Consider the following 12031-nt stretch of genomic DNA (forward strand, 5'->3'; position numbering starts at 1 on the left):
AAACAAACATATACACCTAACACAGTGCACACCTGGTAAATGCTAGTTGACTGAAAAATTATTTCTCAAACAAAAATGCTAGGGAGTGGCATGAGAGCTCCAGTCATCCTGTGTGTACATTATCTCTCACTGTCCTTGCTGCCACACCTCTCATGTCAGTGCAAGGCATTGTCTATGCTTTCCTGGGGACATTCATTTATGATCAGAGATCTCATGAAGACAGTTGAATAAACAAAGTTGAATAAACTTGAATAAAAGGCAATGTGAGAAGGAAAAGCATTTTCTGGAACCACTGTCAAGACCCTTTTGGGAGTCATTTATTTCCTACCAGTCAACTTATTGGACTTCAGAGAGAGCCACTGCTTGATTTGGGGACTGTGATCACACTCCCTCACTGGAGTATGCGGGAGAACAGGGAGATTCATTCTCAGGAGCCGGCAGAAAATCAAAACCCTACACTGCTGTTCTTCCTAGGGTCTGTTTTCATTTGGGGCCCAGGTCACGGAGGCATGTTGGACACCAGCATTTCTCATGATGATGAGCTGAGCTTGCAGGGGAAGAAAACCTGGGGGCAAGAGAGGAGCAGAGGAAAACAGAGGAGCAGGCATGGTAAGAAAGGAGTGGTGGGAGCAGGCAGTGCCAGGAGGAGAGAGGGAAATGAAGCATTTCTGACTCCTCACACTGCATGGAGGCAGGTAATCTATAAATCTAATTTCAGCCTTACTACCGAACCCTGGAGCATAGCAACATTAATTGACGTATCTGCTGCTTGATAAAATCGAAAAATAGGTCATCAGTTCAGTTCTACAGGGTCCATCTTCTGGGAAGTAGGATAATTTTAGGATCCCTACTCAGAGAAGAAAGGAAAAGGATTAGTCCTCAATTTCTGCAACTGTTTCCTCCCCTCCAACTTCTCCTTTCCCCCTGGTCATAGCGTCTTTGGAGAGTGGCTACAGTTCTAGCCCTGAATCAGCATGTGAGAGATACCATTATGCTTCAACCACACATTCAGTAGATGGTTCATTATTACTAATTTTCTAAAAATTATTGTGCTGTGGATTATATAGCATACAAATCCATAATTAAATTTTTCCTTCTTGACACTCAAATTCAAGGGCTTCAACCTGGTGGCTCTTCTCTAATATTAGGAACAATTCCTGAAGCTGTGGCCAGTATCCCATGGTTTAGTTAACATGGTTCTTGACATGCTCCATAAGGCCTTCTTGCCTAAAGCTTGGCTTTGTGGTTGCTGCTGGTTCTTCCACAGATAATCATAACTGGAAGACACTTGAAAGTCACTGAGTAATGTCGAATGGGGACATTTCTCATCAGAGAAGCTCATTCATGGGCTGCAGCTAGAAGATAGCAACCCAGAAATCACGAAGAGAACACCAGATTGGAAGTCCTGAGACCAAGGTTCTGCTTTGGCTTCTGCTGTGAGTCACCCTGTGACCTGGAGCAAACCTGTTAACTCAATTTCCCAATTTATAAACTAAAGGCATTGAGCTAGGTGAGCTCGAAAGGTCCCTTTCAGTTAGGAAAAATCTATGATTCATTTTCTTTGAACAAATCAAATAAGGATTTCATTTCCTGAAGTGGATTCGTCAATGAAAGTTGAAATACCTAAATCCTTCCTGTCTAATATAAGGACCAGCAAGTGGCTTCGGTGCATTTGCAGAAAAGCAATTTCAGCAGAAAGCACTTCATGAAGGGAGGAAGGTTTAAATCACCTCACCTAGACCTGTATTTCTTCTCTGTGCTATGCTTTTACTATGTGCTCAGCATGGAGCCAGGTCCTTTCCCAAAGTCACCAAGAAATCAGTTAGTTTGTGTGTGTGTGTGTGTGTGTGTGTGTGTGTGTGTCTTGTTCATCTTTGAATGCTACTGTTCATATCTCTGGAAGTTCTTTTTGGAGAATTATACCAATCAACTGAGCATGTAACAGTTAAACATGCCAGAAAAATCTTAATATGTTTTTATTTTTAAATTTCACCAAGGTTACAAATTCAACAGACATGACCCTACCTATCTTGATATGTGGTTCTCTTGAAGATTCTAAAGAAAATATGTTGCCCGTTGCAGAGTCAGCACATTCCAATGGCAAAAGCACGAGACAGGAGTTAGAAGACCCAGATAAGACTAGCATCACTAATCCATCATGGTTCTTCTCCCTGCGAAGCTGATGCACAGCGTTTTTCTCCACACAGCATTTGAGGCCACCATTACCAGTTGATCAGAGATGGGCTGTCAGTGGAGAAGTGATTTACCATTCTGAACTTTGATTACTGGTATAACTCAAAACCACACCGTGATTTAAGGCTGATCACATACATTTTCTGGACCTCCTTTATGTTGTTTGTGAAAACAATATAATATTGCCTGCCTTGCCTACTGCACAGGACCAATTTTAAGGATCAAAACATATCAAAACATGTAAAGTATTATTTACCATTCAAAAGTCAAGTGACGGATGCTACCCACATTTGTGACTAGTTGATCCGAAGTTTAGGCCTGCATCATTAGGTCCCAACCATCTACTACAATTACAGATGCCTATCTGTTACCTACTGAGCTCAGCATGTGCTGAGTACTGGGCTCCCCAAGAACAATGATCCCAGGATGTTTCCCCCACACACCCAGGAAGCCATGAGAACCAGAGTTCTGGTCCCAGATGTCCTCAGTCTCTCTCACCACGCACATCTGAGGTACACGGAAACTGAATTGTGAGCCGTTACTAAGGCTCTGCTGATATTAGCAGGGATCACTGCTACCATCTTAGGGCCCACAAGGCACTGAGCTAGGACCTTTCATATGTGTTATCTCTTCTAGTCTCACCAGAACCCTATGAAGAATGGACACTATGTTCTTATGTTATAGGTGCGGAAATAACTGCTCTGCAGGTTAAATAACTTGCCTAAGCCCACACAACCACTAAGCTGCAGAGCCTGGATCCAAATCAGGTCTGCTGGTTCCAAAGCCTGGACCTTTAATCATTTCTTGGTCTTTTTTGACCCAAGAAACTATAAGGATGACTAATCTAAATTTTAAAACAAATCGGATAATAAATAAGCTCTAAGAAGACTTAAACATCAAAGCAAAAACGTAAACACATTGCTGTATGCGCTTTCAACATTACTCTTCTCAAAGTTGTTTAAGCCACCCCAGTGCTCTCCCCAAATGCCATCGTTTTTAGGGAGACATTCCATATGTGTAGACACTGTTGCCTACACTTACAGAGAGGAAATAATAGACTGAATTGAAAAAATACAAGCCATGTGACTTGTGGCTGAGATACACCTCTGTAATATACAGAAATTGCATGACAACTTTCTGAAGAGGCAAATCCACAGAGACCTACTTGGAGAAAACACTTGGTGCTAGCAACAGCCTGGCTAACTTCTTGAGAAGGTGTTGATTGAAGTGTATTAGTGAGAAGGAAGATCCGCATCACTCACTGCACATCCAGCTCTCACAGATGGGCAATGTGCTGAAAACCAGTCAGAGTTTCCAAAAAGTAGCTCTATACTTTCTTTTTGAGTTGCTTAGAAGAATATGTTGTGGAGAAAGCATACATCCCTTCTGCTGGGCAGGTTGGGAGGTGGTTAAGGTTAGAGTTAGAAATAGCCTGGAACTTGGAGTGTGTCAAACACAGTGTGTTTGGAGGCCCTTCTACTGGCAGACATCTCCAGGAGGGGAGAAAGTCAATTTGCTCTATTCCTTCAATTGATCAAGGAGCATAACCCCCAGAACATAGATCCAGGCTTGCAATCTTGCATGAGGAACAGAGTTTCCAACAATTCATGCAATCATTGTTAGACTTTTTGATTGCTGTTGTTGCTCATAAGTAGAGTATTTTTATAATAGGTCTTTTATTTTTCCTTGCTTATTTTTGCATAGAAATGCTTTTGCAGTAGCATATGCATGTGAGTGCACTGTGTAACATCTTGCATACAGTAGATACTCAATGATGGGAGCTCTTCTCATTGTCTATGCTTTCTGGATTTCACATAAGGACTCTGGGACGCAGGTCATGGTTGTTTTGCCGAGTACCTGTGTTTAGCAGTAAACACAAAGTAGACCCCAAGTGTCCTACTTCCACCTCTCCTCCAGTCAGAGCATTCTAATGACTAGGCTGTGCTCTACTTGTAGAACATAATTCTCAGCCCTTTGGGGAGCATTTGGGGCTGGACTAGATGGGGAAATATGTTCTTGGCAGTATAGCCTAGGGTCTACTGATTTAACTGGTGTGTACAAAGTCGAGACCCAGGAGCTTTGGGGAGACAGGAGGAAGACACTGTTTTATTCACTGAAGAGTCTGTTGTCTAACAGAGGGAGGGCATCCACCCAAGAAACTCTGAGCCCACAAATGATGGGAGAGAGGGCAGCACTGCAGGTTGCCATGAAGAAGAGCAGCAACAGCTCCCATTCACTAGGAGAGTTCCCTGTGCCAGACGCTGTGCATGAAGTTCTCCTGACCCACGGTCCCTATGAGGAAGGTGTGGTTATACCAGTCTAAAGGCTGAAAGCCCTGGGATTACCCAGAGAAGGTGCTTTACACGCTTGATTTTGGAAAGAGGAAAAGATGTGTTCATCATTCATTCAACTTATGTGTATTAAGATTTTCTATCTACCTTAAAGTTTACAGCACTGATAATACTATGGTGACCAAAGAAGACAGAGTTTTTGTCCTCAAAGAGTATAAAATCAAGCAGCAGAGACAGACAGACAGACAGATACACACATACGATTAAAACTTGTGATATGTGCTAAGAAGAAGACTAAGAGCATGCACTAAACATTGTCATCAGAAAGTGCTAGTCGTATTTGAGGGAGGGGGCAGTTAAAGGGTTCTCTCTCTAAGAAAGTGATATTTAAGTGGAGAACTGAAGGGCGAGTAGATGTCGATTGTTGGAGGGAAAACAGAGGAAATAGCACATGCTAAGGGCCCTAAGTCAGGAAGAGTTTGTTTTGGAAAAGAAGAAAGGGTGCCAGTCACTGTGGCTTTAGTACATTAGTGATGGATATGGTGGCCTAAGGTAAGGCAGTAGCTGATCCCAAGCGGTCTCGTGGACCATGCTAAGGAGTTTGGAGATTTTTCTTAATGCAATGGGAGGCTATTAGATATTTTTAAGCCAGGGACTGACATGGCCTGATTTATGTCTTAAAAAGATGGCTCTGGCTGGAGAGAATGGATTGGGGGGCGGGCAAGGAGGCTGTTATAGGTGATGGATGGCAGCGACTTGGTTGGACTGGCGGCAGTGGAGATGGAAAGAAGTAGATGGGTTTCAGATGTAATTTGGAGACAAAATTGACAGGGCTTGGCAAGGAGAAGAGAACAAAGCATTCATGGAGAGGGATGGGGGATGGGAGTGGGGGAGGCAGGAGGATGCAGTATGTGGCTCGGCCTGGAGCAGATGGAAGCTGACAAGCAGCAGGGCCACAGCATCTCTCCCTCTGCTTAACCACTGAAGCCCGTCTTGATCCCAATGCCCTCTATGTCTTATTACAGCAAAATGATGGGCAGTTCACCGTGATCCAGCTTGTGGGTATGCTCAGGGGCATCGCTGCTGGCATGAAGTACCTGGCCGAGATGAATTATGTGCACCGGGACCTGGCTGCTAGGAACATTCTGGTCAACAGTAACCTGGTGTGCAAGGTGTCCGACTTTGGCCTCTCCCGCTACCTCCAGGATGACACCTCAGATCCCACCTACACCAGCTCCTTGGTGAGTCCTTCTTGGCATTCTCAAGTAGAAGCATGGCATGAGTGAAAGGGGACTCTGCGTGGCTGGGAACTGTGGCAGAGCACACTGGGAGGGAATGGGATCTGAACTGAGCTCTCCACTGAGAGACCAAGATGCCAGGAGGACTATCCAGCCGGGAGAAGCCATAGTAGCTGGTTGTTCAAGCAAGAAAGCAAGCATTTGGGCTTGGACTGTGAGGAAGGGACAGTGTCTCTTATGAAGCTATAGTGTTCCTCGGGAAGAGGAAATTTTGGAACAGCTGATTTGAGGGAATCCAAGCAGGTAGACAGTGGCACCAGAGGCATCTGTCAGCAGAGAGCAGACCCCAGGCATGCATGAGGCCTTTGATCTGCAGCTGGATTGGGCGCTGTGTCACCAGGTAGACTCTTGATCCCCTTCTCTCTTCTCTCTGTATTGCTTCCAAATAGCTCTAAGTACCGTCTACACGATGAGTACTCTTAAACTTGTATTTCCTGCTCAGCCTCCCCCTCTACATTCTGAGCAGCACTAATCATCTATATCCAACTGCTTAGTTCACACAATTTCATTTAGAACTTTAACAAGCCCAAAATAGAGCTTGGGATTTACTCTCCAATATCCTCTCCCTAGTCCCTCCATCTCAGTAGTTGGCACCACTTAACTAAAAGATGAAACCTAGGAATGATCTTTGATTTCTTTCTGTGTCCATCTATTTTAAATCCCTCAGCGACCCCCATAGGGTACCAAAAAATCTATCCCTCTGTCTCCATCTCTGCTTCCCCCAATCTGTTCCAAAGCACTATTCCCTTTCACCTGGATTGTTACAGTGGCTTCCTAACTGGTGTCCCTGGTTTCCTTTTGTCTCCTTACATCCATTTCAACAGCACCCAAAGTGACTGATCTACCTACTTACCTGTCTACCTGTCCATCCTCTTTAAACCTGTGAAAGTAATGCATGATTATTACAAAAATCAAAACAATACAGAGAAGTAAAAGGAAATGCCAATTAGAATGGCAATCATTAAAAAGTCAGGAAACAACAGATGCTGGTGAGGCTGTGGAGAAATAGGAATGCTTTTACACTGTTAGTGGGAGTGTAAATTAGTTCAACCATTGTGGAAGACAGTGTTGTGATTCCTCATGGATCTAGAACCAGAAATACCATTTGACCCAGCAATCCTTTACTGGGTATATACCCAAAGGTTTATAAATCATTCTACTATAAAGATACCTGCACATATATGTTTTTTGCAGCACTATTTACAATAGCAAAGACTCAGAACCAACCCAAATGCTCATCAATGATAGACTGGATAAAGACTGTATATGTGGCACATATACACCATGGAATACTATGGAGCCATAAAAAAGAACGAGTTCATGTCCTTTGCAGGGACATGGATGAAGCTGGAAACCATCATTCTTAGCAAACTAACACAGGAACGGAAAACCAATCACTACATGTTCTCACTCATAAGTGGGAGTTGAACAACGAGAACACATGGACACAGGGAGAGGAACATCACATACCAGGGCTTGTCAGAGGGTGAGGGGCAAGGGGAGGGAGAGCATTAGGACAAATTCCTAATGCATTCAGGGCTTAAAACCTAGATGATGGGTTGATAGGTACAGCAAACCACCATGGCACACGTATACCTATGTTACACACCTGCATGTTCTGCACATGTATCCCAGAACTTAAAGTAAAATTTTAAAAGAAAAAGAATAAAAAATAAACTAAAATTCCCCTGAGGCAGGGATTGGTAAAGTTTTTCTCAAAGGGCTGTCTAATAAATATTTTAGGCTTTGCTGGCTAAGAGGCAAAATGAAGGATATCATGTAGATAATTATATAACCATTTAGAATGTAACTAACCCCGTAAGAAGTTATAAATGTCATTCTTAGCTCATGGACTATTAAAAAAGGGACCAGCCAAGTTTAGCTTTCAGACCACAGTTTATCTACACCTGCCAATTTCAACAATTAGGTGTGCCTTCTTTGGCATTTTTCTCTTCGGTCAAAAATTTGAACATTTTTATTCTACAAAATTTGGATCATATTATGCCTATTCCTCTGTGATCTGGGGTGTCTTTTGGGCATCGTTGCTGCCAAGATTACTTTTCTGAAAGTTAGCAAACATTCACACTCCATCCACTGGGAATGTATGGCGCTGGGCTTCAGCATCCTCACCAGACCTGGAGGTGATCAGCCCTCACAAAGGGTTGCTGCTCCAACAATGAAAAATGATGCCTCATTTTAAAATTTCACATATGTCTACATTTTTAAAATTTTTAAATTTAATTTTTTGATTTTTAATTTTTGTAGGTACAGAGCAGGTGTATATATGTAAAAGGTTTATGAGATGTTTTGATACGGGCATGCAACGCATAATACATCATGGAAAACGTGGTATTCATTCTCTCAAGCATATATCCTTTGTGTTACATACAATCCCTTTTAGTTATCTTAATTGATTTTTTATTTTTTTTTTAATTTTTGGAGATGGAGTTTCACTCTTGTCATCCAGGTTGGAGTGCAATGGCATGATCTCAGCTCACTGCAACCTCTACCTTCAGAGTTCAAGAGATTCTCCTGCCTCAGCCTCCCAAGTAGGTGGGATTACAGGCACCCACCACCATGCTCAGCTAATGTTTTTGTATTTTTAGTAGAGATGGGTTTTCGCCATGTCGGCCAGGCTGGTCTCGAACTCTTGACCTCAGCTGATCTGGCCACCTTGGTCTCCCAAAGTGCTGGGGGGATTATAGGCGTGAGTCACTGCACCTGGCCTATTTATTCATTTTTTGAGACAGTCTTTAGTCTGTCATACAGGCTGGAGTGCAGTGGCGCGATCTCGGCTCATTGCAGCCTCTGCCTCCTGAGTTCAGGCGATTCTCCTGCCTCAGCCTCCCGAGTAGCTGGGACTACAGGTGTGCGCCACCATGCACTGCTAACTTTTTTTTTTTTTTTGTATTTGTAGTAGAGAAGGGATTTTGCCATGTAGGCCAGGCTGGTCTCGAAATCCTGGCCTCAAGTGATTCACTTGCCTCGGCCTTCCAAAGTGCTGGGATTATAGGCATGAGCCACCATGCCCAGCCTCTTTCAGTTTAAAATGTACAATTGAATTATTATTGACTATAGTTACCCTGTTTTGCTATCAAATAGTAGGTTTTATTCACTTTTCCTGGGTGTTTTTTTTTTTTTTTTTTTGGTATTTAACCATACCCCCTATACCACCCGCCTCCCCAACCACCCTTCCCAACCTCTGGTAACCATCCTTCTACTCTCTATCTCCATGAGTTCAATTGTTTTAATTTTTAGATCCCACAAATAAGTGAGAACATATGATGTTTATCTTTCTGTGCCTGGCTTATTTCACTTAACATAATGACCTTCAGTTGCATCCGTGTTGTTGCAAATGACAGGATCTCATCCATTTTTATGGCTGAATAGTACTCCATTGTATATAAGTAGCATCATTTTGTTTTAATTTACATTTTCAACTGACTGCTAGTGATATTGATATCTTTTCACATGGTGCCGGGATTTGTGTTTTCTCTTCTATTGTTTGTACATGTCCTTACCTATTTTTCTACTGGGTTGTTTGTTGATTTCTTAGAAACTTATAGAAAGTCTATATTACAGATATTACTCCTTTGCCTGCTCTGTGTGATATAATTTATCTTTTCCCCCATCTGTTATTCTTTTATATTGTTTATGATATCCTCTGGCTTATAAAGTGGTTAACATTCATGAAATAGCTGTCTTCTTGGGTTACCTGGTTTATTTTAAAAGTTATGTTCACTCCAAGGCTATAAAATATTTCCTAGTGTCCTGGGCTATTTTATTGGGAAGGGTGTTTGTTTTATATTTGAATATTTAGTACCTGTGAAATGTATTTATTTTTCCTACCATTTTATTTTGAAAAATTTCAAGCACACAGAGAACTTGATAGAATTTGGCAGAGAACAGTCATATACCTACCACCTAGATTCTAGAATTAATATCTTGGTACATTTGCTTTATCATGTAACTATTCGTCTATCCATCCCTCTGCCCATCCATCACACCATCTATTGTTTTGTTGTATTTCCAAGTGACTTGCATACATCATTACATGTCACCCCTAGCCACTTTAGCATACATGTCTCTCACATGTATTTGTTTAATGTTCTTTTTTAAGGTAAAATGTGCGTAGAGTGAAACTCACAAGTCTCAAGTGTACATTTATAGAGGTTTTAAAAATGCACACAACTGTGTAACCCAAACTCTCATCAAGATACAGAAAATTGCCATCAAACCAGGAAGCCCCCACAACCTCATCCCTCCCCATTGCATCCTCACCCACATCCATACCCAGAGGCAACCACTGTTCTAATTTTTTTGACCATCAGTTGGTTTTATAACTTCATATAAGTGGAGTCATACAGCATATGCTTTTTTGCATCTGGTTGCTTTCACTTAGCATTATGTTTAAGAGAACCGTTCATGTTGTGTGTGAAGCAGGAGTTTGTTCCTTTTATTGCTGAGTAATATTCCATGGTTTATTTGTCCATTCTCTTTTTGATAGACACCAGAAATATTCTGGAATTCATTTTTGACTATGTATTTGGAGGTATATTCTCACACTGTTTTGTTCAGGTGAACAATTATGCCAACACTACTTATTAAATATATTATTCATTTTTATTGAATCACACGTCATCCTTGACATATTAAGTTCATTATATGAACTATGTTTTGATTCTCAATTCTGCTTTTATAATCTATTTATTCTTATGCTCATCTATGTTGTCATGATTATAATAATGCTAGCTCCTGCCTATATTCTGATTATAGTAATATTATTAAAAATCTTACTGTAGGCTGGGCATGGTGGCTCACGCCTGTAATCCCAGCACTTTGGGAGGCCGAGGTGGGTGGATCACCTGAGGTCAGGAGTTCGAGACCAGTCTGATCAACATGGTGAAACCCCGACCCTACTAAATACAAAAAATTAGCTGGGTATGGTGACTCATGCCTGTAATCCCAGCTACTTGGGAGGCTGAGGCAGGAGAATTGCTTAAACCTGGGAGGCAGAGGTTGCAGTGAGCCAAGATTGTGCCATTGCACTCCAGCCTGGGCAACAAGAGGGAAACCCCATCTCAAAAAAAAAAAAAAAGTCTTACTGTATGGGTAAAGCATGTTATCCTTCATTATCCTTATCCATTATCCATTAAAATAGATTTTGAAAGCTTCCTTGACTGTTCTCAAATATCTTTTCTTTCAAGTGCAATTTAAAATCTTCTGTCCAGTTTCAAAACATGCACACATACATGTACACTCACATGTGGATTTTAACTGAAATTCTACTCTCTCTTTGGGAAGATTAACATTTCAGTGATCCTGAATCACCTAAATGATGATGTGAGCCAAATATACCGTTTACATATACATGACATTAAAAGTTTCTTCAGTAAAAGATTTCCCACATTATTTTTCTGTACACATTATTTAGATTACTTGCTGTGATTTTGTAAGTGTCTTTCTAGATGATAGAGCTTATTATACTTTTAGGCCTAAGAGTTTTCAGGATTCTACACAGTCATATGGCCACCTATCTCACTATATTTTAATATCATTTCTTCACACTTTGCCTTTTGTTCAAAATAGAAAAAATTATGTTTGATTATTAAGCAAATATTTTTTCTAAAACTACAAACAATTTATTCACGTGACAAATATTTATTGAGTATCTACTATGTGTCAACATTAGGCCACAAGCTGAGGGGACATAATTATGATCAAAAGGAGACATTGTTACTGCTCTCAGTTAAGTGAGGACTGGGAACGTTAATCAAACACATGCCCAAATTAGTGCATAATTACCAACTGAAATAAGGGCCACTATGTTTTGTGAGAGCATGAATAAAACAATAGATAACAGAGTGGCCTAACTGTGTCTAGGAGGGCTTCCAGAGGAAGAGATGGTGCTACAGCAGAGATTTAAAGAAGAGTCACTATTTTAGTCAGCCTGGGCTCCCATGGCAAACTGCCACACACCGGATGGCTTAAACAGCGGTCATTTATTTCTTATCATCTGTAGGCTTGGAAGTCCAAGATCAAGATGCTAAGTAGCACGGTTGGATTCTTATTGAGGGCCCTATTCCTGGTTATGTCCTCAGATGGCCTTTTGTTGGCATGTGCACAGAGAGAGATCTTGCCTCTTCCTGTTTTATAAGGACGTCAGTCCCATCTTGGGGCCTCCACCCTCATGACATAAACTAACTGCAATCACCTCCCAGAGGCTCCACCTTCAAATATCATCCAACT

At 41.5% G+C, this 12031-nt stretch overlaps 2 protein-coding genes across 2 annotated transcripts in view; one reads left to right on the plus strand and one right to left on the minus strand.

The window, feature by feature from the left end:
- ANAPC13 (anaphase promoting complex subunit 13) overlaps positions 1-12031 on the minus strand; it is a 1014760-nt gene that overhangs the window by 703777 nt on the left and 298952 nt on the right. The gene's annotated exons all lie outside the window — the stretch shown is intronic.
- The window catches only part of EPHB1 (EPH receptor B1), a 456164-nt gene that overhangs the window by 394578 nt on the left and 49555 nt on the right, over positions 1-12031 (plus strand). The window contains exon 12 of the mRNA XM_050779594.1: positions 5510-5725. Coding sequence (XP_050635551.1) covers positions 5510-5725 — 216 coding nt within the window. The remainder of the gene's footprint in view (positions 1-5509; positions 5726-12031) is intronic.

The sequence above is a fragment of the Macaca thibetana genome, chromosome 2 (assembly GCF_024542745.1).
Source record: "Macaca thibetana thibetana isolate TM-01 chromosome 2, ASM2454274v1, whole genome shotgun sequence".
Classification (NCBI taxonomy): domain Eukaryota; kingdom Metazoa; phylum Chordata; class Mammalia; order Primates; family Cercopithecidae; genus Macaca; species Macaca thibetana.